Source organism: Perissodus microlepis, chromosome 15 (assembly GCF_051167445.1).
Source record: "Perissodus microlepis isolate ML-2025 ecotype Zambia chromosome 15, ASM5116744v1, whole genome shotgun sequence".
Classification (NCBI taxonomy): domain Eukaryota; kingdom Metazoa; phylum Chordata; class Actinopteri; order Cichliformes; family Cichlidae; genus Perissodus; species Perissodus microlepis.
In genome coordinates this window covers 28,959,162-28,986,716 of record NC_140475.1, presented here as the reverse complement: position 1 = coordinate 28,986,716, position 27,555 = coordinate 28,959,162, and the positions used below count along the sequence as shown (strand labels likewise).

The window sequence follows — 27,555 nt, the reverse complement described above, 5'->3', positions numbered from 1 at the left end:
CTTCAAAGATGTTACTTATTTTTTAGCCATTAATATCAGATGAATGTAGTACCTGAGGGATCGTCAGATATTCATTACACGTGTTTCTGTCCCATTTCGCTTTAGGCTGACAAAACTGATGCTGCTGCTGACTCACCAGAAATCCCAGGTAGCAGGAGTTAGATTCAGCAGGTCTTTGTCATATCCTTTATGCTCCACCAGATATCTGGCAAAGCTCTCGTAGATAAGCTGTAAACACAAAGAGCACATACCATCACACACTGAAGTGTACAGAGAGTGCTACAGAATGCCAAAAATATACAGGTTTATATTCCAAATTAAGGCTATACTAAAGACTTTCCTCATTCTTCTCTGGTGAAGGTTATTAGCATTTTTTCAACATGTTTTATACTGGGGGTTTATTTATACTGGGGGTTTATTTATTCATATCTAAACCATGCTTTTCTTTTCTTAACAAGTTAACACAGACTAATTGCCAAAAAAGACCTATTATGACCCTGATATAATGAAGAACAACTAGTTATTGCTCATCGCTCAAGTTTTTTTTTTTAATTTACAGAAATACTTATTGTAGAATATGACCTCCATGAGTCAGCATAAGCATAGAAATAGCTGCACAAAGTATGGGTGCACAAAGGGAACCAATGGATTATAGTGCTCACAGACTCTAAAGACCCGAAGGTAACTATAAACTGGAGAGTTCAAGTACTAAGCTTGTCAGTATTTAAACCTTTCATGTTACACATATCTGTATGCTTTGTGAATATCAAAGGAAAAATCCACATCATAGCAGCTTTAAGTTAGTTTTCACTCACAGATAATAAACACTAGTCTATTAAAACTGGAAGACATCTTTATCACTGACATATCCATTATGTGATATGTGTAAAGAACTGAACTGTGCATATCTGACATTGATGGAAAACAAATGAACTCCAGGCCTTGGTAAGTTGCAGGAAACAGGGATTCAGCAGTCATTTATTTGTCATACGGTGTCACGGGATCCAGCAACACCCCGCGAGTCCGCAGTGTTGTCATTATTTACTCTAACGACATCAGATGAAGAAGGGTGTGAAAATGTGCTGGCTATCAGCAGGCCTCTGAGGGGACTTAAACACTTAAAGACATGTATGTGTGAGCATCACCGCCGACGTTCACCCCGTGAGTCACGCAGAGTGACTGCAGCAGCGGCAGCATCACATCACATCCAACCTCCCACAGCACACACCAGCGTTTTCACCAGCGAGCCTTGATGCCAGTGAAAAATGCCACAGATGCCCGCTGAGCCACGGGTTGTTTCTATTCCAGATGTGTTGCGAGCCAGCGCCTCGCGGCCACCGTACGGTTGTGTGCGTGTGAAGCTAGCCGTGCGCGCTGCACACTCACCCTGGAGGTCTCTTTCAGATGGTAGCGGCAGAGCGTGTGGTCCAGGTCGAAGCCGATAACGTCGCAGTCCGAAAGGCTGAAGTATTCGCTCATTGTTGCTGAGGCTGGGGGACGCTCCGAAGCACCAACTTGGGAACAGCAGCACAAACACTCCGAGTGTGTCAATGTCACCGTGTGACGGCGAGGATGGCTCTGCGCTCTGCAGCCGCTGCGCTCTGCCTGCGCGAAAATAATCCCACCAGCGCGGCTTTTCCTCAACGCAAATGGCTGATCACAGAACGGTTAATGTCAATAAGTTGTCCACATGGAGGCAGAAGTTTAACTCCTGTGTGCCAGAAGAAGACAAGACGGCACGCAGTGCTTCCGGGTGTGAAACCGTAATACACAGTGTATAGGTATCGGGTAAATTAGGTAAAAGTCGGCACGCAAAGGCTAATGCCTGCAGTAGTGATTGCAGCATCCCACCAATACATATACCCGCACTTGTACAGATATAATTAGTCTCTCCAGTTGGAGGCTCTGGGAGATCACAGCAATGCACGGTTTGTCACACAGAATAGACTAAATTAATCATGTATACACTGTACACAAACAGAAAACAGCAAATGCTTACAGACAACTCAACCTGATAGCCAGCGTTAAAGACAAATACAAAAAAAACTGGATCAAAAAATAGACCATGTAGAAAAACAAGACATAAATACACAGAACACAAAGAAACTAAAACCACGAATAGATGAAAAAAAAAAAACAACAACAAAGAATGAATAAATCTGGAAAACACAAAGTAATACAAACAACATTCATAAAAACATAAAGCTGTTTTTTTCTGGTTGCCAGAAAAATAGCTTTAAAGATGATGAAGAATCTGCTGAAGAATCAGCATATATGCAAAAACATACTTCTAGTTGTGCTGCTTCAAAAATAAACACACAAACAAAAAGGACAATTCAAGTCTATGAACATGAACAAATGCAGCACAGTTGGCAGATATCTTGAATAGCCAAATCATGAATCTAAATCATGTGGTCTAAAATCATGTGTTTATCCATTTATTCTTCCTCTTTGTGAATATTTCCTTTTTTGTTATAAGAACGACCTGAAACCGGAGTGTACTTCACCTTTCACCCTGTGACAGATGGGACAGATTCTAATAGCAAAACTGAACTGAAGAAGTTAAGAAGATGGATAGATGGACAATGGCAATGCCAAGGAGCTGTCAGACCACACATATTAAATAAATGTATACACAATATAGACTTTAAAAATAGTTTTAAGTTAAAAGTACATTACAAATTTAAGAGAATGTGAAAAAAAACATACATGAGAGCAGGCTGTAGTTGACTTATTTTACTCAGTGCTGATACAACCACCGCTCCCAAACCCAACCTTAATTTTAAGGTCAATTTGTCTTACACAGCTACCACCATCCAAACATCACCTGAAGTCGCCTTTGTTGTAGTTTGCACTACCGTAGGACCACATTAGGCCATGACACATGCACATGCAATAACCTTACAGTAACCTGTCTTTCAATCTTTAGCTTTTTTTTTTGTTCTCAAGAGGAAGCCTCTCATTTTTCAACAGCACACTTTTATAGTTTCTTCCCCACGTGTCGTGGATTTTACAGGACATGTAACGTGTCCAATAAGATTAATTTTAAATGTATTGGATAAACATATTTGGTTTTGATTTATGTTTTCCTATTTTGTATATGTTTTATATTTGACCTTTTTCAAACAGAGTCGCAAAGCATTTTTATTTCAACAGCCCTTATTGCCCTTAATAACAAAATTTAACTATGTTTACCTCTTTCACCATTTCTACAGTTAAAAGAGGAAACAAAGGCCAGCAGTTAGAATCAAATTGTGGTGGCCAGTTATTTTGATATGTGTCTGAACTCCATCAGGAAGTCTGGCAGTAGCACCTCTCTAGAGATGCAGTGAGTGTGGTATAGATAACAGACAGAAAGTACTACATATTATTCCCACATCATGGAGAAATGCAATAACAACATTATGGAAATAAAAATATGAAATATGCAAATTATTTAAGCATTGCAAAATGAACCAAAACTATTAATGGAATGTGAAGAAACAGCAATGACTTAATGAACAAAACATCTATGAAGTATGTTGTAGAGATCTAATCTGAAGGTGAACAGTGGCCAGGCTGGTGTAATATCAGTATGTACCCTAAGGTGGTGTGGAAAGATAATGTCCCTGCTGTCATGGGATGAAAGGCAAGGAGACAGACAAACATTCACTCTTACAACTCCAGTCTTTCCTAACATGCATCCTTTGGAATGCAGGTGGAAATCTGCACACGCAAAGGGACCAATCCAAAAGGGTAGTTTCAGAAAGAGAAAAACTTTTAATCAAAGAGCTTGGTTATATAATGCAAACTGAGCTCCTAAGTGAACATGATTCATAATAGTTGCTTTCTGGTAAGGAAGTCAGTGAGAAGAATGTTTGCTATGTTTGAAGCAAGGAGAGCCAGTCGGTCGAGAGTGACGCATAGTAGCACTGTCCTGAAAAAGGTATCTTCCAGTCAAGTGGAGTTAGGTTTGACACATATACTGCCCATTTCAAAATATGTTCATTTGTCATCATTTAAGTGTAATTTTAAATTCTCTTTGAATGTGTTACTGCATGTCAGTGTATTCATGTTTGGAAATAATTTTGTTCACAGAGGTTTTTATTCTTTTTGTAAATATTGCATCCTTGTCATTGTGCTAATAGTCAGTGTTAGTCATAGGTCACATTATAGTAATCTTCCAAGCTAGAATGCTTTCCCGGAAGATAAAAAAAAGTCATGTCTAACCTGGGTTTGCTAAAAGTTGCTTTCGGATTAGATACTCATTTTCAACAGTATTAACACCAAAAGTTCCACCTTTGCCTCCTTCAGTTAAAAACTTCACACCCACTCAGCATAAAACACGGATGTAGCTTCTTGGGTTGAAAACAAAAGCCAATGTGGTCATGCCTTAAACTTGCCTTCTATCTCAAGGACACCAGAAAGTGGTAATAACAGGTTGAAAAAAGTCTACAAGAATGTGGTTTTGTGCTTTGCCCTCTGTAAACACTTTCCAGATGAGTTTATGGACTCAGCCACTCACCTTTAGTCAGGTAATAATTAGTCGAGTCTTTTTTGGAAATCTTGCTCATACTATTTTTAAAAATACTGGCAGCTGCCAGTGCTACCAGACTCCTAGTATAGACACCTATCTTATCAATCATAGTTGACATCTTTCTCGTGTTATCGTGTTGACAAGATTTTCAGAAAAAGTAACATCTGAAACCTAAGAGACCTCAAGGTGAATGAGGTCTGAAGTAAGATTTTTCAAATCTTACTTCACCTTATTCTTGAGTTATCTTGTTCATAAAGTTAGGTGTCCGAACTGCACACCCACTTGCCCCACAGGTAGACAAGGACCTCATTCAGCTGAGGGGTAAAAACGGTGCATGCTCACTGGCTAACAGCTTATTATGATTAGCTAATAAGCCTCAGAAATTGCAAGCTAACAGCACTTCAGATTACAGCCCAGATAAATGCCACACAGAGTTCCAGTAGCAGACACATCTCTACATCAACTATTCAGAGGAGACTGCGCGAATCGGGCCTTTATTGTCAAAGAATAGGAAAAACACCAAGGAGAAGAGATTTGTTTGGGAAAAGAAAGACTGAATGGACATTAGACCAGTAGAAATCTGTGCTTTGGGCTGATGAGTCCAAATTTGAGATCTTTGGTTCCACCTTCTGGAATGGATATCTCAGTGTAAAAGGAGAGCAGAAAAACAACTCCTCCATACATGTACTTACACACACACATCAGAACGTCCTGTGGTACTTATATGTAATAAAAGATGAGACAAATATGTGAAAATAGATAAAACATAAATATGTGATATGAGGTATACATGGAATATAAAATAATAAGGTTTTGACTCCTGTCTTCTGTCTGTACTGCAAAGTGATTTCAACACGTGTAGCATGCTCACATGAAAGGGGTACCATTGGCAACATCTGGTCATTTACACTGATGGCAAGTGTTGGTCACACTTAAATGTTACAAATCAAACAAATTTAAATATAAGATAAAGATAACACAAGTAAACACAAAATTCAGGTTATACATGAAGGTGTTCATTATAGGGGGGGGGGGAATCCAAACCTACAGGTTTGTTTTACAAACCTGATAACCTTTAGCAGCAACAATTGCAATCAAGCATTTGCAATAACTGGCAATGAGTCTTTTACAGCTCTGTGGAGGAATTTTGGCCAACTCATCTTTCCAGAATTGTTGTAATTTAGCCACATTAGAGGGTTTTCAAACATGAACCGTCTTTTTAAGGTCATACCACAGCATCTCAATTGGGTTCAGGTCAGGACTTTGACTAGGCCACTTCAAAGACTTCATTTTGTTTTTCTTTTGCACTTCAGCTACAGGTCATGAACAGATGGGCAGACATTCTCCTTCAGGATGTCTTGGTAGACAGCAGAATTCAAGGTTCCATTTACCACAGCAAGTCTTTCAGGTCATGAGGTACCAAAACAACCCCAGTAGGGGGGATTACTCCGGGCATTACTCCAGACAGGCTGATGGCCTCTGTGCACGTCTGGGTGAGCCATGCAGGAAGGTAAGGTAGGTACTGTTATGAGTTTTTGGGTCTTCTGAGTTTTCTCTAGCTCGTTGTTTTATGCCTCTGTATTCTGTCTTATTATTTAGCCTATTGGTTACTGTTGCCTGCGACAGACTGGCGACCTGTCCAGGGTGTACCTCTGCCTCTCGCCCTATGACAGCTGGGATAGGCTCCAGTGCCCCCTGTGACCCTGAAAAGGATAAGCGGAAGTATAGTATACAGGAACATCTGTGCCCAGTATAACCTGGAAGTCCCAAGGTCAAAATGGGAGCTGCCCCCAAGGGTGGTGGAGAATGACTGAGCTAAGATCCTGTGGGACTTCCAGATACAGATGGACAAAATGGTGATGGCTAACCAACCGGACATAGTGGTGGTAGACAAACAGAAGAAGACGGCCGTAGTGATACATGTAGCGGTTTCCAATGACAGCAACATCAGAAAGAAGGAACACGAGAAGCTCGAGAAATACCAAGGGCTCAGAGAAGAGCTTGAGAAAATGTGGAGGGTAACATTGGTCCCAGTGGTAATCAGAACACTAGGTGCGGTGACTCCCAAACTAGCCGCGTGGCTCCAGCAGATCCCAGGAACAACATTGGAGATTTCTGTCCAGCAGAGCACAGTCCTAGGAACAGCTCCCAGGCCTCTGGTAGAGGACCCGAGCTTGAAGGATAAACCGCCCACAGGCACAAGAGGGGATTTTTTTTTTTGTATGTATGTTGTCTGAGTCCTCCCTTGCCCTTTTAAATTATCTGTTCCCGACCCAAACCGTGTTTTGTTTTGTAAGTGCAAAGTAATAAAGCTGCTTTTGAGTTTTTATGTCCCATCTTCTGACTCATCCTCCCGCCTGCCACACAGCATCCTTGACAAAAATAACATCAAAAATCAACATGCTTTCTCAACATCTGAGAGTCTGTTTTAGTGCCAGTGTTGAGAAAGCACTGCACATCTCTCCTAGGCACAATAGACCCTAAATACTTCCTGAGAGAATCTCAGCTCATGAAGAAGCTTTGGCACCCCAGGCTGGTCCAGTTGTCTGCAGCAGGGAGGGCCCGTCTACATCATCACAGAACTCATGACAAATGGTAGCCTTCTGGAATATCTTCAAAGTAAGACGGCAACACTATTTATTTTCCACATTTGACCCTGTCATAAAGCAGAAGCAGCTCAAAATCACTTGAGCATTGCTGCTGTTCTTTGAAAACAGTCTCACCACCTGTGACAGGCCGAGGTACAGGGACCCTCATCAAAGCAAAGAAACTCATTTAATTCTAAACATCATCTGCAACAACACATTAATATAAATTATACTTTTATCTGGTTTCTGTTAAGAGTAAAGGGAGGGTTTTAATACATTTTAATTGGTGAGTTTAAATCAGACATTTTTGACCTCTGAGATCAAATGTGGGAAGAAAAAAACTGAGGTGAAAGAGATGTGTGTAAGATTTTGTTCTGTAAGGAGTAGTTGCTTGATATATTTTAGTCTGTTAATTTTATGACATTCTGTAGAAATCTAATGAACTTTAAAGTCAATATTTGGTATGACCTTAGAATTTTTTTTTTTTGCAATTTCTTTAATTAGTCTTCTGAAATATTTCTCCATCTAGAATAGTTATCCATCATATATACACCATTTTATCCTGTTTTTATCCATTATATCATATGGATACAAACTGCAGCTACAGTCACATCTGCTCTTTCATTATTTTCACATGATGCTTCATTCAGCAGCTATACTTATGTTTCTGCATTAATGCTCTCCACAGGCGCCATATAATTAGTGGGGATGTATCCTTGTTTGGAGGCCGAAACCCCAGTGAGGGCTTTAGCGAACCACCAATCACCAGCACTTTACTGCAAGCCTCTAAAATATCCCTAATGTTGAAGCTAAGGTCTAAACATACATGGCAACATAATTTTTGGAATCATTTTCACACTGACAAATGAAGCTGATGACAATTAGCTGATACTGTTTCATTGTTCAAAGTCTGACAGTACTTGTCTGTGTTCATAATTCAACTAATTCTGATAAGATGTTCAACACCACAGGCTGAAAGTAGTTCTAAATCATGGCAGAGCCTCCAGTGTGTTTGTAAGACAATCACTCCCACCTCTCTCCTCATTTCTATACACACTGATAGCACTTTGAATGAAAAAGATCCTCATTTGGATTCTTCATGGTGTAAGACCTGGCTAGTCATCACTTGTATCTGGTCAGGAATGGCGAATATAACATAGAAAACACTTGACATATTAACACATTTGACATAAAAGATCTCAGTAAAGAAGGAGTTGTAGATTTACACAAACTGGGGAGGTCTCTTGGAACCATTTAAAAATTACAGATTCCAAGATATCATTTTACACAGTTCCATGGAAGTACACGTATTCAGATGTATGACCACTTTGCCAAGACCCCTGCAAGAATGGTAAATGGTAAATGGCCTGTATTTATATAGCACTTTACTAGTCCCTAAGGACCCCAGTCATCCACCCATTCACACACACATTTATACACTGGTGATGGCAAACTACATTGTAGCCACAGCCACCCTTGGGCGCACTGACAGAGGAAGAAGACACAAACTGTCAGCATCCGATGAGAAGAAACTTATTGGGATGTTCAGGAATAATCCAGGAACCACCAGGGCTCAAGCTTGCCATGAACTGTTAGAAAATGTTAATAGAGTTTTACATTGCCATGACTGAGACGGTGCCAACCAAGAAGAAAGCCTCTGATTCAGAACTAACACCTTCAGTCTTGACTGAAATTTGCAGCTGCACACATGGACAAGTCAAGTCTGCTTCTGGAGGGAAAAAAAATGTGGTTAGAGGGGACAAACCACCTGTCATTGTAGCACTACCAGGCTACAATGACAGGTATGTTTTGAGGAGTAAAGATAAGTAAGATATGGTTTAAAGATAAGGTTTTCAAGCCCGATGACTGTATGAGGACTGCATGAAAAGTGGAGAACACAACTATACATATATAAAGATAAACCTTTCCATGATGACAGTTCTAAGCATTTATATGCTAATTGTCACATTAAGGAGAAATAATGAGCATATTTATTTCTATTCACTGTAAAATCAATACATTTATCTGCTCACTTAGTGATACAATGTAAGTAGTGAACAATGTAAAAAGCCTCAGCTGGCCATGAAACTGCCAGTCAATTATCCAATTACATTTGAGCCTCTAAAAATGGAAAATTATGTATAAAAATATTTGTAAGTCCTAAAAGTGTCATGAATCAGCAATCTCCCACATTCATAACGTGTGACTAACCCGACTATAAGCGCAGGCGTGACGTCACCCCAGTGGAGAGTGAGCGCGAGCCGCTCCCCATTCCTGAGCAGGTGCAGGTGATTGCTACCTGAACAGTGAGACCGATCCTCCATCAGGAAGATCCACACTTAAACTACTGCTCCCTTCCCCTCACACCGATCTGTGATAGCTGGGCGTGTGTTCAGGTCAAAGACCGCCACCGTCCCAAACTGGGAAAAATAAATGCGCTTGTATTTAATGGGATGTGGATCAGAAAGACAGGAGGACGGATTATCTAAACTATTTCCTTGTTTATTCCTGACAAAAACAATGACCGACTGTGATTGACGAAAGTACCATGGAGATCCAAAAGAGGTTTTCTGCCTGTTGGGACAGTTTTTTGGGGTGTTTTCAAAAAAATGGCCCCTCTGGAGACGAGACCGACCGTGGGGAAAAATCGACGGTTATTAAAAACTTGAGCGCTGCTGACAAAGACGAACCGAGCTTTCATTCAACAAGAAATTTACCGCCGCTGCCACCAGCTGATGTGGAGTATTATGTCGCCCTGTATGATTACTCTGCTCGCACAGAAGAGGATCTTAGCTTCAACACCGGGGATACTTTAGAGGCCCTGGACAAAAGTGCCGGTGATTGGTGGTTCGCTAAAGCCCTCACCGGGGTGTCAGCCTCCAAAAAGGGATACATCCCTGCTAACTATGTGGCGCCTGTGGAGAGCATTAATGCCGAACCGTAAGTATAGCTCTTGTATGAAGGATCATGTGAAGTCTTCTTTATATAATTTATCAAACTTAACCATTAAAAAATGTGTTTTATTTGAATCCCAAGCTGAAGGTTTTTATTTTATTTTATTTTGTTTGTTTTTTGAGGGGGGGGGGAAGCCATTTTTGTTTTGTTTGGGAATGGAAGAACAACTTGAAAAACGAGTTAACATTTTTTTTTGTTATCAATTACAGGTCAAAGTAAATGCACATATTTTTTGAGAGTTTAAAATAATCTAGGGGGGGGAATAGGCAATAATACTACAAAATAGATATTTATTTCCTTTCCAAGGAAAGTCAAGTCTAATTGTATCCGCACAGTCATATTCTTCTACTTACAGAAGGGTTACATACAGCAGGAATTTTCATCATAGAGTAATCCTCTCATATCAGTTGTGTCGAAAATGACAACAAAAAGTGAAACTTTCTCTTTAATCTAACACTTAAAATGTTTGTATATAGATATCGATATATAGATATGGATATAGATATATAGATATATATATTTCTTTTTTAAAAATGTATTTATTAATGCTAAATAACTGCAACAAATGGTCATCAACGGTCATCAACGGAATAGGTTTGTATGAGGAGGAAGCTAATCTTAATTTACTTTGTCATTTAAATTTCCTTGAAGGGATTTCTTCCAATGAAACCTGTATTAACTTAACTGGTAGTAACAACTAAAAAGAACATACTTCCTGAAGCTGAATGGTAAATACAGTGTTGTAAAGACGATGTCATTAGAGTTCACTCTCAATTCTAAAGTGACAGAATGTAGAAGATGCAGAAGTACCTCAAAAACCTCAAAATTCTTTTGAAGTGCTTGAGCCTGTGATTTAAGTGTTTTACTGTTCTATTTCTGCCTGAGATTGACGTTTTTAAAACATTTGAATAGTCAGTCATGTCCCACGGGTAAAAGGCTGTAAAATGTAACAGCGTGTTTTCCTTATCCCTAAAGTCTTTGCCGAAACTAGTTAATCATTCATCTTGAGACCAGGAAATGCTGGGAAAGCTTTACAGGTTAATGATTCCTGTTGAAGGTAGAGATCATAAACAAGAACCAGAACCACACATTAAAGCCACATTGCTGGCATTTCATGCCATTTAACTCTAGTGTTGAGAATAAAGACAGAATTGGTTTGTCATAAATTCAGCTTCAGGTATCAGTATCCTGTGTAGGGTACGATACTATAGAGCAACCAATCCAGGAATGTGTACCTTTTTCTTTGCTGCCATGTGTAGCTTAGTTGTTGGAAAAAAGATGACGTCACACAAATTCCTATTCCTATGGCAGGGTTTTTTTTGTGTTTTTTTTACAAGAATAAACCCAGTTCAAGAGGTAATCAGTCTTGGCATTATTTGTGTCATAGTTTGTCCAGTTGCAAACCTAATAGATAGGCAGACCTGTTCCATAATGCAATTACACAATGAATTATCCAGTCTGCCACATTGTGTACCTGCAGGAAAGCCGTTATCTGTAAATAACTAATGGAAAATTAAAGGTCAGGCCTTGTGAGTTCAGAACAAGTCGACAAAACTTGTAGTGTGTAATTTAATTGTCAGTTTAATCAAATCTAGATTAACCACATAAAATAATCTGGCTCAAATGTAATGTGGACTGGTAGAGAGCCTCGACTATAAGCAGTGATTAAGAAGAGATGGTTGTTGTAATAGTAGAAACCAAGTTTTACACAGCAGAATCTACTACCAGTACTTTAGTAAAAATGGAAACATACAGCACTCTGAACATTATATTCAGGATATAGTGCCAGTTTAGATCAGTCATCTGAAGGTTCTTTCTAAAGACTCCGCAATTTTAGAGAAAGAATCCTGTCGATGAGATGATCTCCAGTGACCAGCTCTTTTGTTTTAATCATGGAAAACGGTGTCACAGCTCAATCAGTCAGTTTTATGACTCAATATTCCCGCAGGTACATTTGTTCCATTATAGACAGTGTAGTTTATGATTAAAACATAATTATCAGGTGTAGATGAGGACACAATTATTGCCCTCCTATGAAAAATTCTTTTAGGTATTTTCACAAGTGCTTTTAAACAGAGCAATGAATTTTTCAATTCAATTCAATTCAATTCAATTCAATTCAATTCAATTTTATTTATATAGCGCCAAATCACAACAAAAGTCGCCTCAAGGCGCTTAATTTTTAACACCACTTTTCCAAATATCCTAACTTTATTTTGGATACTTACATTATTTCACTTCATGAACAAAATTATTTCACAAAAACTACCAAGGTCAAAATTATTAGAGATTTTCACTGGGATTAAAGCCGGACTTTGTGCAGGCCACTCAAAATGTTCACTCTGGTCTTCTGGAGAGCAAAGGAAACACTTTCAGTATGGGTATTCTTTCTCCAGCTTTCCTTAGCATACTTCAGTCCGAACTGAATATGTCTCCTCTGCAGAAGTATAGTTTTTCTTGTTCGGCAACCTCGCAGTCTATTCCCATGGAGGCTTCTAGGGACGGTCTTCTCTGAGACTACATTTCCTGACTTGGCTAAATCACTCAGGTGTCTTGACAGTTGTTTCTTTTTTTTCTTTTTTTTTTTTTTTTTAACACACCTGTCATTAATTTTCTTTGAAATCCTTTGAATTCTACGTCTGCCAGGCCTGTTTGGCACTATGTGGCTCTCTTTGAATTTGTTGTTGATCAATCTCACTCTAATTCTCGACAGAGATACTGTATATGTCTGAAGTGTGCGAATACTGGAAAATAACCCTCAGTTTTAATTTGATTTTGAGCATTACAAAGGGAAAGCACCCAGATGAGCCAGTTAAGACTCAAAGAGGAAAACTTATTGTGTTTTTGCACTGATGCAAACGTGCAGTTAATTTAAGCTGCAACTGTGCAGTGACATCATTGTTTTTCTTGGTTTACTCTGCCCATAATGGGAATCCCCGTGTTGTTAATTTTGTACTCTGACAGGTTAAACAAAGTCATAATGTTGTGTAACTATCTAGTTGAAGTATATTTGCCAAAGGAAAAAAGTTTTTTTGTCAAAATAACTTTTCAAAATGTCAGACCATTCAAATACAGATTTGACTTTTTTTACTCTTTCAATTAGATTTTTAAAGTCCAAGTAAGCATAAATATCATAGCTTGGTTATAGAAGGGCTACGGTCATTGAAGGACACACACGCAGACACAAGGTGAGCCCATGGTGTAGTGGTTAACATGATTCCTGATACTGGTAGATTGCCCATAAGATTTTACTTAATTTACATGTAAAACATTGACTTCTGTCTGTGACCGTTATTTATCTGCTCGGTGTTGGAAAACTTGCAAAGAGTTGACTCTAAAACTTGTCTTGTGATGATTTCTTGGTTTCCTTGGGAAATAAATAACATTAAAACCCAAATAAAATGACAGAAGATATATCTGTGTCAGCAGTTTTTATTTTAAGCATTGACAGTCCAGAAACATGTCTTCCCTGCAACATTGCTAATATGCTGCTGCTTCCATTCTGATGTCCAGATGGTATTTCCCTGACACCAAGAGGCTGGATGCTGAGAAGATGCTGATGGCTGGAGGGAACGAGCATGGAGCCTTTCTCGTCAGAAACTGTGAAAGTCAGAAAGGAGACCTCTCACTGTCAGGTAAGCATCAAAGTTAACATATCTTTTGAAGTCAATGTCATCAAATAAATTTTATAGCTTTTTTGCTTGTGAAAATTAAAGTAGTATAGCCATGATTTTTCCTTCTTTCAAAATGAGTGAGCAACACAATGCACCCATACTAATAGTTCTGTGACTCCATAAATTCTGTTCAGTTATTTTTTCACACATGGCCAGGCAGGTTTAAATAGCTTTTCTCGTCTCAATAAATAACATCATCATTTGTGTTTACTCGGGATACCTTTGTCTAATATTAGTTTGATGATGAATGTGACAAATATGCAAAAATAAGACATCAAGAAGGGGGGGGGGATGTTTTAGTAGCACTTGTGTAATGTCCTACACAAACTCACTTGAAAAATGGGCTTTTAAACTGTTTTAGTCCATTCTGTGGTATGTGACTCCAAAACCAAACCTTGTGAAATATCTGCCTATTCTTCCATTCCCTGCTCCTCTAACTGGATAAATGACCAGAAGTGTAAAGTTGTTTCCTCTGAAAGTTGGCTAATAAAATTAAATGGGTTACATCCTAAACAGCCCTGCATATTCAGTCATGCCTTGGTTTAAGTCTCTTTTTGGCCAGAGTTTGAGAGACTTTGAGACTGTTCTAAATCACTTCTAAGTTCTTGCTAGAAATTCTTAGAGTTTGGAACTGTCGTAACTGATTTTTAGAGTGTTTGTGAATATGGGACCCGGCAGGTCCTATAAATGAAAATGCTTCAGAATGAAATCAGCTAAAGTAATGTGATATTGTAAAAAGATATTCTTTCTTAGCGATAAAATTTGAATTACTAACCAATAAAACACACTTACTAGCTGCTCACTTTAGTCCACTCAGGGGTTTTCTTGCTACAGTCTTACTTGGTCTGGTAGGAACTGTGACTAGTGACAGCAATCAGCTGTTTGACTTTATTACTTCTTTAACCATAATGCTGTCACATGCATTTTAGGAAGTTCACTTGTGTTTGCTTTTACTGTGGCTTTTTGACTTGTAAAAGTCTTGTGAACCTGTTTAAACGTTTATGGGATGCCACAGTGTTTTATTTTAAATGTAGACCGTAAAATATTAAAACAAGACAAAATAAAACCAGAGACCTTATGCGAGAGAATATTTCAAAAAGACGTTGACACTGTTACTAAAGGTTGCTCAGCTCTCACATAGCTAACATTCTGTTGTTCCCATACTATTGGATGCACATTTTCCCTAACACTGCAGCATTGTTTAGTGACTAATGGTTTAAAGGTCAGAAAGTTTAATCGAGGTCTCCACTGCCATAAAAAATAGTAGGATCACTTTATCTCTTTGAGCTCTTATCTGTATTGTTTTCCACTCTGTCCTTGCTCTTTCCACCATGGTTGATTTTTTGCTATATTTATTTATTAAAGCCAGCTGATAACCTTATGGAGTATTTGCAATCCAAATATTGATGCTGCTTTATAACAGAAATCTTTTGCTTACCACTTTTTAAAAAATGTATTGCTGCTACAAACATAATTATCATTCTTCTGATAAAAGTCCTATAACAATAATAATAATAAAAAATAATAATTTTAAGTAAAGAAATATAAACTAGTTAGTATAGAAAGTCTCATGCATTTCCTGTAAGGGTCATTACATCGCCAGTGCGCCAATTTATCTGTCCCATATTACAGACTATGATTCGTTTTGAGAGTAAGAAAGACTAATAAAAGTTTCAGACTTTTATCTTTGATAGTGTTTGAGATGTTCAAATGTTGCCTTATTAACTTATTTTACAGTGCTTGACAATGGAAGGGTGAAGCATTACAAGCTGAGAAAACTGGACAATGGTCAGTACTATGTGTCAAGGACCAAATCGTTTCAAACACTGAAGGAGTTAGTGGAACATTACTCCCGACAGTCTGATGGCCTCTGTGCACGTCTGAGTGAGCCATGCAAAAAGGTAAAAAACAAACTATGCTGCCATGCACGATGCATAATTTGTATTTATTTATCTAATTAATTAACTAATTTTAAATCTGTGACTCTTTCTGTCTGCAGATAGAAGTTCCACAGACTTATGGTCTGTCCTATAACACAGTGGACCAATGGGAAATCAATCGTAGCTCCATCAAGCTACTGAAAAAGCTTGGAGCGGGACAGTTTGGTGAGGTCTTTGAAGGCAAATGGAATGAAACTACATCGGTTGCCGTGAAGACTCTCAAACCAGGTACACAAAACGACAAACACTCAGACATTCTGACCTCGTCAGAATAGGGCTGCTCTTAAAAACTACAAAAAGAGTGATTCACTTAAAGAAACTGTTAATCAGCTGATGAAGTTGTCATCAAATTATTAAACCAATAATAAGCTATTTATCATTAGCACCTGACTACTGCATGCTTCTAGATACTAGAGCTAATAATGAAAATGGTGTTTACATTGATGGGACATATTATTATGACCTCCTTCCTAAAACTGTGTTGGGACCCTTTTGCTGTCAAAACAGCCCTGAGTGTTCATTCCTTAACCAACTTTTGTTTTATGGCATATTAACCTAAAAGAGGCCACAGCCATCAGGGATTACCATTTCAATTAAAGGGTGGACATGCTCTCAAACAATGCTTAGGTAGTTGGTACATGTTAGTAGCACCCACATGCACAGCAGGACCCAAGGTTCTCCAGGAGAACATTGCCCAAAGCATCAAACTCTCTTTGCTGGATTGCCATCTTCCCACAGAGCATCCTGGTAAATGACCCACACACACCTGGCTATCCACATGATGTAAAGCAAAATGGGATTTATTAGATAAGGCTGCCTTCTTCCATTCCTCCATGGTCAAGTCCTGATGTTCATGCGCCCATTGTTGGTGCTTTCAGGAGTGTACAGGAGTCAGCATGGAAACTCTCATTGTTCTGCAGCAATGCAGCGCTGTACACAGTAAACTGTGATACACTGTGCATTCGGACATCTTGAACCAGCATATTTTTATTTTTTTTCAGCAATGTGAGCTACAGTAGCTCATGATCACACGAGCCAACCTTCGGTCCCACCGTGCATCAGTAAACTTTTCCGGCCCATGACCCTGGTCACTGGTTCACCACTCGTCTTTCTTTGGACCACTGTTGACTATGAACACTCCAAAAGAGCTCCAAATTATCATTGCTCCGACCAAGCCATATAGAAATCATAATTTGGCTCTTGTCCAACTTGCTCAAATCCTTATGCTTGGCCATTTTTTCTGCTTCGAACATATCAAATTTAAGGAAAGAAATTTCCTTTGCACCCACTAAAAGGTGCCATGGTGAAGAGATAATTGGTGTTATTCACTTCACTTGCCAGTGCTCATAAAGATATGCCTTTTGTGTTTTTATGTGACTGCTAACTGGTATATTTCCATCTATCTGTCCTTACTGATGGATTATGTTACCAAAGTATTCACTCATCCATCCAAATGATTAAATTCAAGTTTTACAGTGACTTCCATGGCCACAGCTATATAAAATAAAACACCTGCGTATAAGTACTGCTTCTACAAGTTGGGTGGGCCGATATGATCTTCAACCGTATGAACTGAAAATGGGATATGACTCAAGTTCCTATGCATGAAAGCTTCTTAGAAGATTCCCTTGGCATTCCAATTAGCAGTAGGTTTTGCTGGAAAGATGCCCACTTGCACCCATCTGAAAATTGCCTATAATAAATAAAGATAATATATCTAAAAGTTAAATGTATCTCACAAACAAGTTGTATTTGTTGGCAGAGCAGTTAGCATTGCTGGGTTCAACAAAAATGACCATGTTTCTAAGCTGCTTTGAGTGCCAGTATACAACCATACATTCTGTATATCAGCAAAAAAACACTACACACCCCTGACAGGCACCATGGACGCCGAGGACTTCTTGAGAGAGGCTCAGATCATGAAGAGGCTGCGGCACCCCAAGCTGATTCAGCTGTATGCCGTTTGCACCTTGGAGGAGCCCATCTACATAATCACAGAGCTGATGACAAATGGCAGCCTGTTGGAGTACCTTCAAAGTAAGACAGCCACACTCTTTATTTTGCACCTGTGATTCTGAACAGCTTCTGCTTTATGACATGGCGAGAGTCCGCCGCTGCTGTTGTTCTTTAAAAAGTTATCGCCAGTGAGAGGCCACGGTGCCGAGATTTTAATCTTTTAGTAACAGATCAGATGCATTGTGTAAAGAATTTAGAACATACAAAAGAAATATATCGTTGTCTTGGATTGTTAGACTTCAAGTTTTAAAAAATCTGGTTAAAGGAAGTAGGTGATGATAGCAATCTTACTGAGGAGTGACTCATTCTGCTCTGCTGTAAATAGACAATTACAAGTTATCTACTGGCCTGTAATATATGACAGATTGACTCTGTGTTCTTTTGTTTTCATTGATTTAAAGCAGATTAGCAGGAGTCATCTAAGGTTCTAGGGTAGTTAGATGTTTGTAATTATTAGAAATTTTATGTATTTGTATTTGATAGTTTTGACTGAAGAGATCAGATGTTAACTGTAAAGCATATCTCCCATGAGGTAAAGATAACTGAGTGAGCGGTGAAATAGTTGTTGTCATGTTGGTTAATATATCCTGATTTACTGATTTGGTCTATTTGAGCTGCTGGACACGTGAGAGTAATCTGTGTCAAAAAGCACAGTCCTTAAGGCCATTACAGAATACATTTTTTGTGGTTAATTCATCCAAAAAAATTATTGTGTGGGGAAAAAATTAAGAAGACATCAAGCCAAGATGAGCTAGTCCTGATGTTTCTAAACAAGTAAAGAAAGAAACTGATATTCTGGGTTCATCCAGTTCCCCAGCAGCAGGGAAAATTTCATGGTTATATCCAGAAGTTAAAGCTTTATCCAAAACGCTTTTGTATGCATCTATGCAGGGCAGTTTGAGCTCCTGTTGGCAGAGTTGGGGCCACATGTGAGGAGGCAGAGAAATGAAATCATAGAAATTACCACAGAGACACAGTAGTCGGAACGAAGAATTTGTTACTGTCAAAGTGACAGACTTAAATAGATGCATTCTCTACTAACTATACTTGCTTCCTTACCGGCATGCTTCATTTAAAAAAAAAAAAAAAAGTGTGTGTGTAAGATTGTGACCAGTAACTTGGCTTTCTCTTTGGATTACAGAGGATAAAGGTAGAACACTGCGTATCTCAGATCAAATTGAGATGGCTGCACAGGTGGCATCAGGCATGGCTTTTCTGGAGTTACAGAACTACATCCACAGAGACCTGGCAGCCAGAAATGTCCTAGTGGGCGAAAACAACATCTGCAAGGTGGCTGACTTTGGCCTGGCCAGGGTTTTCATGGTGAGTGTAAAACTGAAATTGGTATTCTGCGCTTTCATGATGCTGTTCATTCCAGTCATACGTCCTTCAGAAAACCTGCATTCTTTACTCAAACTAATCCACAGAATCTATTATACTACTGTCAGGATCACATCACATGTTTGTACTGCAGGAATAAGCTGATGTGCTTTGATGATCACTTTTGGCTGGATCTTTGTGCCTTTTTTTTCTTGCAGAAAGAAAGCGAAAATGTGTACGAAGCCAAAGAAGGAACTAAATTCCCTGTGAAATGGACTGCTCCAGAGGCCATTCATGACAACAGGTTCACTATCAAATCTGATGTTTGGTCCTTTGGAATTTTGCTGTATGAGATTGTGACATTTGGCCAGATGCCTTACCCAGGTGAGATTTGATTTCTATCAAATACAACGATCTAGCAAGAATTCCAGCTTGTAAGATTAGTACTGATGTGAGTCTGTGATTCTTTCAGCAATGACAAACTTTCAGGTGGTCCAGAAACTGGCTGAGGGCTTCAGGATGCAATGCCCTGCAAACTGCCCCAAAGTCTTGTATGACATTATGAAGGACTGCTGGAAGGAAAACGAACAGGACCGGCCTACATTTGAGACCCTGCAGTGGAAGCTGGAGGAATACTTTGAACAGGATGTGACGTCCTATGACGATGCCACTCGTTATTAGCACAACTGCCAAGCTGTGATATTAGTAAAACAAACAAACAAAAAAAACTCTTACAAAATCATGAATATACTGACTGGCTAATGTAATTTAAAAGGCCTAAATAGGAAAGCAGAATGGAGTTGGTGACAGCACTCATAGTCTTGTTTTGTTTGAAATGAACGCACTCAATTGCATAACATGCGTGTCTAACCTAATTCCTACACAGCGCTTAACTGGAAGACGCCTTTTTCAGCACAGCATTACGTTGCTCTCGACTAACTGGTTCGGCTTGCTCGAAGCACAGCAAACATTCTTTCCACTAACGACTTGTTGAGCCATTGCATGACAGGAGTAATGCGTCACGTTCACCTAGAAGCTCAATCTGCTGTCTTGGAGAGAATAGCAGGCACTGCCGTTTTATCACATTTATTGTTATTTTGGGGTTCTAGGACGACAACCAAAGTTGCGGTCACTAATAAGACAAATTAACCAAGCTATTTAACTACAAGCTTTTCTCTTTAGAAATTCTAACAGCTGCTACAAAATGGTGACAAATAAAAGGAAGATGGGCGTGGGGGTCCTGCAGATGTCATGAGAGAAACCTGCTGCATACTCTGTTAAGTCATGTTTCCAAAATAACCACTACTAAAAGTTCTAAATGCAACTATTGTGCTGCATTTAACCATTTGCATAGTCACACATAGTCATGATGGCTGTTATTCTGTTCACACTAAAAGCAAATAATGTAAATGGAAGCATAACATTAGCTACTTTAGTCTAGTTTTTTTTTTTTTTCTCCCCCCATAATATACTGTGAATTTTGATCAGCAGCTAGTTGTTGTAGTTGTTAAAGCTACATTTGTGAACAATCAGTTATTTGCATGCACTTTTTTCTCCTTTAAGCACCTACAGTGTCATCACAGTATCACCTCACCTGTCTGCTTCACACTTCTGCTCATTCATTGTACGACGGTTTGATGCCCTGTGACTGAAAAATGTGATTTTTGATTCTGTTCACACTGCTCTCAGATCTGTGGGGTCTTTCTTATTAATGGAAGCTGCGACAACAAAGTGACGGCACAAACATTCAAATTCTTGATGCATTTACTAAACCAGTTAAACTGGTGTTTTAGCTAATGTTGATTTTTTTTTTTCTTTTTCAGTGTCATGCACAAATTCTTGTTAATTGTACATTGTAATCTTGACAGTGTTTATATATAATCATATTGTATTTTAACTTAATTATCCTTAAGCCTAATATAATTAAAAGAACTGTATTTAGTATGATTTGCCTGGATTTTTGAATTTTACACTGATAGGAAAACGAAAGTCTGACATCAGAGTAACTCATCTGACACATTAAACCTTTTTTCCCGTGCTTTCGATGCATGGCAGTGATGGTCTTTGGAGTCTGAATGTGTAGTCCTTTGTCTTCTGTGTCATTGTGTGCTGTGTACTTTTATTGGTTGGGATTAGCTTAACTTATACCTCTTCAAAGAGGTATAAGTTTCCATAACCTATAATAACTACTGTAGAACGGAGGCTTGATGCCTATACTATGAAAAGGAGTTTGGGCTAAACCAGGTAATGTAAGGGTTAACCCTCGGTTTTCAGCATTAGAAAGGTGGTTTGCCTCTCAGCAGGATCCATTGCCATATGACATTCAACCCTAGTTTTCTGTACTATAAAGGTCCTTTACTTCAGGTGTAATTTAATGAAACAGTGGATTATAAACCAGCAGGAACTCCTATGCCCTAATGTAAGGGTTATGTTGAAAAGCCTGTTAACTTATGCAGCTTTTTGTTAGTTCTACTTCCTGCATTCCAATAGGATGAACTAGGTGATGGAACTTCAAATGCACAAACACCAATACAGTGATTTTAACATTACTTAAATAACTTGCATAACCACACAGTGCCTTTTCTGTTACGTTCACGCTGCTGTTCTAGATAGGAAGATTTGTTTAAAATAAATCACTTTGTTGCCTGGAGTTTTGAGATTGGTGACATTCTACCAACACCACCTCTTTTATGTGAAAAGGCTGGTTGCTAGAGTATTAAACTGTGGATTAACTTGATCAGCCCTTCTGACATTAGGGTGAATGATAATAAGATATCTTTTGTATGTGAAACTTTGTGGTACAGAGCTCTGCTGTAAGGTTAGTCTCAGGCTGCTCTTAATAACAGGACAGAATGGGTCAACACATTGCAGGTTCTCATTGTGTGGACATTTTATATAACAGGAAGCGCCATTGTTCACGCTGTCTGTTGTCAGTATATATTGTATTTTACAGAGGTGTGGACTCGAGTCACATGACTTGGACTAGAGTCAGACTCGAGTCATTAATTTTATGACTTTAGACTTGACTTGAAAAAATGTTCTAAGACTTGTGACTTGACTTGGACTTTTACACCAGTGACCTGGGACTTGAATTGGACTTGAACCGGTTTACTTGAAAAGACTTGATATTTCACCCCAAATCTAAAATTTAACACACATATTATATAGAAAGTGTGCACCATTAATTCAATTCATTCATTCATTTATTCCAACCACACTCCGTACATATGTGTGCATGAGCTGTAGCACAGCCAATCAAATTAACCAGATTTTTTAAGAAGAAAAAAAAAAAAAAAACGCTCAAAAATGCTGCAAGGAGTTTTTTTTTTCAGGTACATAAACTATGAAGTAGTCAACAAAAAAAAAACGAAATGCAATATGCAAAACATGCAAGAAGAGAATCACAGACAGAGATGGAACAACTTCCAACTTTGTCCGACAGTTGAAGTTGCATAAAGAACGGTAGGTGGTGCTTCTCTTTTGCTACGATGAGATAGCTGACTTCATCTAACTTTGTGATGTCAACTAACTTTAATGTGTATGATATTTTTGTCATGCTATTTTAAAGCCGGTCCTACAAGCGCATCCAAGAATAACATGCAGCTTATCTCAGAACTGTCGGTGAAAATTATTCTTGGAGCTAAGTTTAATTGAGCTGCATTTTATAGAGGTGCAATTTCACAATTTGTGTATATTTTCTGAGTTCACTATTTTGTCATGTGTTGAGAAAAACAGAGATTTAAAAATCACATGGTCTAATATTTACATTTAGCATATAACTGCAACATTCTTTTTTCTTTTTTTTTTTTTTTTAAAGACTCGAAAGGACTTGAAATTCAAAGTTTCAGACTTGTGACTTTACTCGGACTTTTAAACCAGTGACTTGAGACTTGACTCTGACTTGCCTGACATTACTTGAGACTTGACTTGTGACTTGAGGATAAAGACTTGAGACTTACTTGAGACTTGCAAAACAATGACTTGGTCCCACCTCTGGTATTTTATTCATATCCATACTGCCTACCAATTTTTTTACCTTTCGAAAAAAGTTTCAACTTACCTGGAATTCCTTGTCCCATAGATCAATTTGTAAAAACTATTATAGAATAGAGTTGTTAAACAGGTCTCTGTTCAGGGTGCCTCTCACCCTATGACATTTAGGACATTAACTCTGTAAACCCTGTGGTATGGTGATGCAGTGATTAGCACTGTTACCCCACAGCAAGAAGGTCCTGGGCTCAAATCCAGAGTTGGGGTCTTTCTGTGACAAGTTGTTGTGTTCTACCTGTGTCCAAGACATCCATGGGGCTCCAGCACCCCCTCAACAACCCTGAATTGGCTACGTGGAAGGAGATGGATGGACTCTCTACACCATCTCATGGTACAAAATGGTATTGCACACCGGCTATAGTTCAATTTCAGTAAATAAACTAGTGTATATGAACAAATCTGAATACTGTCAAAAAGTTCATATTTTAAATGATTTAATTAAAAAATGTAAACTAATATTCTGTTTTCATTATGTATGCAAGTACAAACTGTATAAATACCATGTATCTTAGTCTAATTCAGTACACATAAATGCTGTCATGGGAAAGACTGATGACTTGGCTTGGAATCAAAGTCCTAGAATCTGGAGGAAGAGTTGAGAAGGACAGAAACCAAGGTGTTTGAAGTGCAGTGTCTAGTTCCTGCAGTCTCTGATGATTTGGGTGCCATGTTGTATTCTGAAGTTGGTTGGTCCAAAGTCAATGCAACTGTCTACTTGGAGATTTTCAAGTAGACACTTCATGTTTCCATTTGGTGATCAACTTTATAAACATCCAGGTTTCCTTTTTTAGTAGGACTCAGCACCTACCAGGGCTACTACCAAATCATCATATTACTGTTCTTGATTGGCCAACTGACTCCCCTGACCTGAATCCTGCAAAAAACATGTGAAGTATTGTCAAGGGGAAGATGAGAAGCACCTGAGCCAAAAACACAGATGAGCAGAACGCTACTATTTAAGCCACCTAAGCTTCAGAAACACCTCAGTAGTGCGATAAGTTGATTGCATCCATGTTGCAGTACAATGAGCTCTTCTGTTTACTCTGTTTTTTTTAATTGATGTTTTTTTTAGTTACTGCTGCCATCCTATCAGGTAGAAGCAATCTCATCATTCTCCTCTGAATTCTGGCACCAACAAGGATGTCACATTCAGTGTCTGTTAAATCACTGTTCTTTGCCATTCTGTTGATTAGTTTGAGCTTCAGCACGTCATCTTCATTTAGTCTACGTGCCTAAATGTACTGATTTCTGCTATAAAATTAGGGGAAAGGCAAAGAAAACATTATGATTAAGGTTTGAGCAAGCCTCCAGCAAATAAAAAAGGTGAATTCAAAGTCCTGTTAATTGATACAAACATGACTGTGTGAGAGAGAAAGACTATATGGGTTCATGGGTTTTTTGGCAACTTGCACCAACTATGACTAAATTGTTTGATGTAACTTCCCAATGTGACCACATGGCGGTGCTGCCGGTCCGTTTGCACCCCTGCCTCATAGCCTGCTGATATCTTCCAGCAGTTTTTAAATGCAGTTATCTAAAGTCTGACTCATCTTCATCATTGGAAATTTTTTTTTTTTTTTTTTTTTTAATCTAACAGAGAGAAGTTTGTGCATACTTAAGTCAAAGTTTATGTTGAACATCAGGGTTGGTTGATAATTTTCAGCTCTATCGTTCACTGAGGCCACAACATATCCATGGTTTTAAACTGTGTTCCTAAACCCAGGTACACACTGTACCATTCTGGGCTTCCACAGATGACAGATGACCAATGTGACAGGATCATGGTGGTGTTTTTGGTTGTGGCTTCAAATCACTGGTTTTATGTTGTACAGCTAAAAAGGTTCAAAGCTGTCTGTTACAGGTGTATTAAGAGCAAATATAGGACTGATGGGCCTGGGGCAAATGTCACTTATAGCACTTATTAAAAAAAAGGAATCAACTGTGATGGAAGTACTAGTACGCAACACAAAATCGCAGAGGAAAGTTTAGTTGAAATGTGGCAGACTGCATAATTCTAGGCATATTACACATAGTAGAATCAAGTAGTACAAGTTATACCACATGAAGCGCCCGCGTCGGTGCAGACTATAATAACTATGCTTAATAGCATAACGTGTTACTAAGGTATTGAAGGAAAAGGTCAGATGCGTGTTTTGGATTGGTGTTGTTTTGGCATTTGTGTTTATGTGGACCTAGTGTAGTGTTTGTACTGTTTATGGGTTTATGTATTTAAAGCAAGACTACATTGAAAAAATGTTCATCTGAATCATCATTGTAGTTGGGACTGAAATTTCAATGCTAAATAAGTGATCAGCTTAAAAATACTTTATGGTGGTGGTGGTAACTTTATTGTCCCTAACGGGAAATTGATTTGCAGTATGTCCATACAAACAAACAAACAGACAACCAACACATCACATATACACACAAATACTGATGAAACGTGACTGTGTAAGGACAATGACACTGGGATAAATCGCAACTTCCCTCAATAATCAAACCCTTCAGGTTTTGATTATTGAAATTTCTAAAATGTCATTAGTGGCTTAGACCATAACGTTAGGTTAGGTAAGAAAACAACAGGGACATATGTTAAGCACAGAATCACAGATGTGAATATTGTATGGCCTTTTTTTGTTTCTTTTATATTTGTTTTATTCACTTGTTGCTTTTGTAGATGGTCAGACTCAGCAAATGGGTTACGTGGAAGTCTTAGCTGCTGTTTTAACAATTCTCAGATGGTCACCGGGTTGCTTTATGCTGACGTGGCTAGGGTTTTGTTTGGTCAACGCTATTCTCAGACTGTAATCTGGTGTTTTTATAGGGTCAGCTCCATCTGATAGCTGCTTGTTTATACAGGAGAAACAGTTTTATGTGGGCATTTGTCTTGGTTGATCTTACACAAATCTACCAAAAGGGGGAGCTAAAAGATCTGTTTGTACCAATGATAGCGTTAAAGATGAGTGTTTTCTAAAATCATTGGTTTTTACTGTGGGTGCAGTCAGGACCCCTTAGAGTTTACCTTTCAAAATGACTAAAATGACCTTTGCAATAATTCATTTATTTACTCAATGTAAATAAAGCACAGACTTTGTGGACCGTTTAATTTGAATCTTTATTAATTTAAAAGTAGAAGCCTAGTTGCTACAATAATCACATAAATATGTTTGAAATATTTTTTTCCCTTTCTACATTTGACAAAGTAGTGCAAAAAAAAAACACTGCATTATATAAATAAACATTAAACTGTATATATAATGTACTACATGAAGTGTACAGAAAGAAGTATCTGGATTGAGACACACCATGTCAATATCTCAGTGGTTAAAGTAATAAGGAGAGTATAAAGACTAAACCCAAAACAAGCAAACAAAAATTTAAAAATAATAGGCATTATTTCAGACAGGGCTGAAGCTCAGCTCAATCCTAGTAAATCAGCTGATCACAGTGCTTGTCACATCAGCTAGTGGCTCAGCTGATACCCTCCTACGAATCCTCCTGGTAAATACTATAGAGGGGACGTTGTTTGAGCTGTTTTAGCCTCAATACAGTTTCTGCACCTCTACAATTTAACAACACAAATCAAACCACACATCCTCCTTTCATGCTGTAGCCGCATTAGTCAGTGTCATATCGTGCCAAATCTGTGCTTGGGGTCCTGCTTCTGCTCTTCACTTTCGTATGTGGGAAGGTGGGGAGGTTCCAAGTAATAATAATAAGATAAAAGTAAACACACAGTCTGTCTATACCCCTGCTATAGACTGGTTTTTAATTCCTTTTGTTGGTTTCATTAGTGCAGTTTCTTTTTCAAATGAAAGTGTGTTAATGTCAATTTTGAACCAAATGATAAAGACTTAAAAATTAATTAAAAGGCTTCGAACAGTATGTGACATGTTGATTTGCCATTAAATGTCAATATCTACAGTGGGATTACAAATATTAAAGAAAAATTATGGATAAAAGAGCTGACTAAACAAATTTACTACATCTGGATGTACTTAAGTAAAGACTGTAGGCCATCCCTGCCGACCCCTCCCTGAGCCTGGTTCTGCCGGAGGTTTCTGCCTGTTAAAAGGGAGTTTTTCCTTCCCACTGTCGCCAAAGTGCTTGCGGGTCATATGATTATTGGGTTTTTCTCTGTATGTATTATTGTAAGGTCTACCTTACAATGTAAGAGTTGCCTTGTGGCAGGCTTGTGAGAGGGGCAGGGCTCCGGGGGAAATCCAGGTGAACACTCTCGTCTCTCTCCAAACAATCCAAACACGAATCCACTCGAACACTCGTCACTCAGGGAAAACAGTTCAGAGGGTCTGCACACAAAGAAACGCTCGTTAGATTCCAAAAACACAACTACATGGAAAAACACTTGCTAGACGCTTGACTTTCACTGACGTGATTCTCACAACGATCCAGCGAAGAACAGCCGTTGCTTCCTGGCTTAAATGCCATCCACACTGATGAGGCACAGGTGTTTCCTCCTCCGAGGGCGTGGGCCA

General features: G+C 38.7%; 2 protein-coding genes across 2 annotated transcripts in view; one reads left to right on the top strand and one right to left on the bottom strand.

Annotated features, from left to right (window-relative positions):
- Positions 1-1,784, bottom strand: part of nt5dc1 (5'-nucleotidase domain containing 1) — a 64,844-nt gene extending 63,060 nt beyond the window's left edge. Inside the window, exons 1-2 of the mRNA XM_084952166.1 lie at positions 1,387-1,784; positions 137-228 (exon numbers count right to left, since the gene is read on the bottom strand). Of these exons, the coding sequence (XP_084808292.1) occupies positions 137-228; positions 1,387-1,479 (185 nt within the window). The 5' untranslated portion in view covers positions 1,480-1,784. The remainder of the gene's footprint in view (positions 1-136; positions 229-1,386) is intronic.
- Positions 1,785-9,432: 7,648 nt separating this feature from the next.
- Positions 9,433-21,430, top strand: frk (fyn-related Src family tyrosine kinase). The gene is made up of 8 exons (XM_084953743.1): positions 9,433-10,044; positions 13,573-13,694; positions 15,471-15,634; positions 15,733-15,901; positions 17,552-17,710; positions 18,831-19,012; positions 19,228-19,393; positions 19,482-21,430. The coding sequence occupies exons 1-8, from the start codon at positions 9,653-9,655 to the stop codon at positions 19,688-19,690; spliced, it is 1,563 nt and encodes a 520-aa protein (XP_084809869.1). The 5' UTR covers positions 9,433-9,652; the 3' UTR covers positions 19,691-21,430.
- The last annotated feature ends 6,125 nt before the right edge of the window (positions 21,431-27,555 follow it).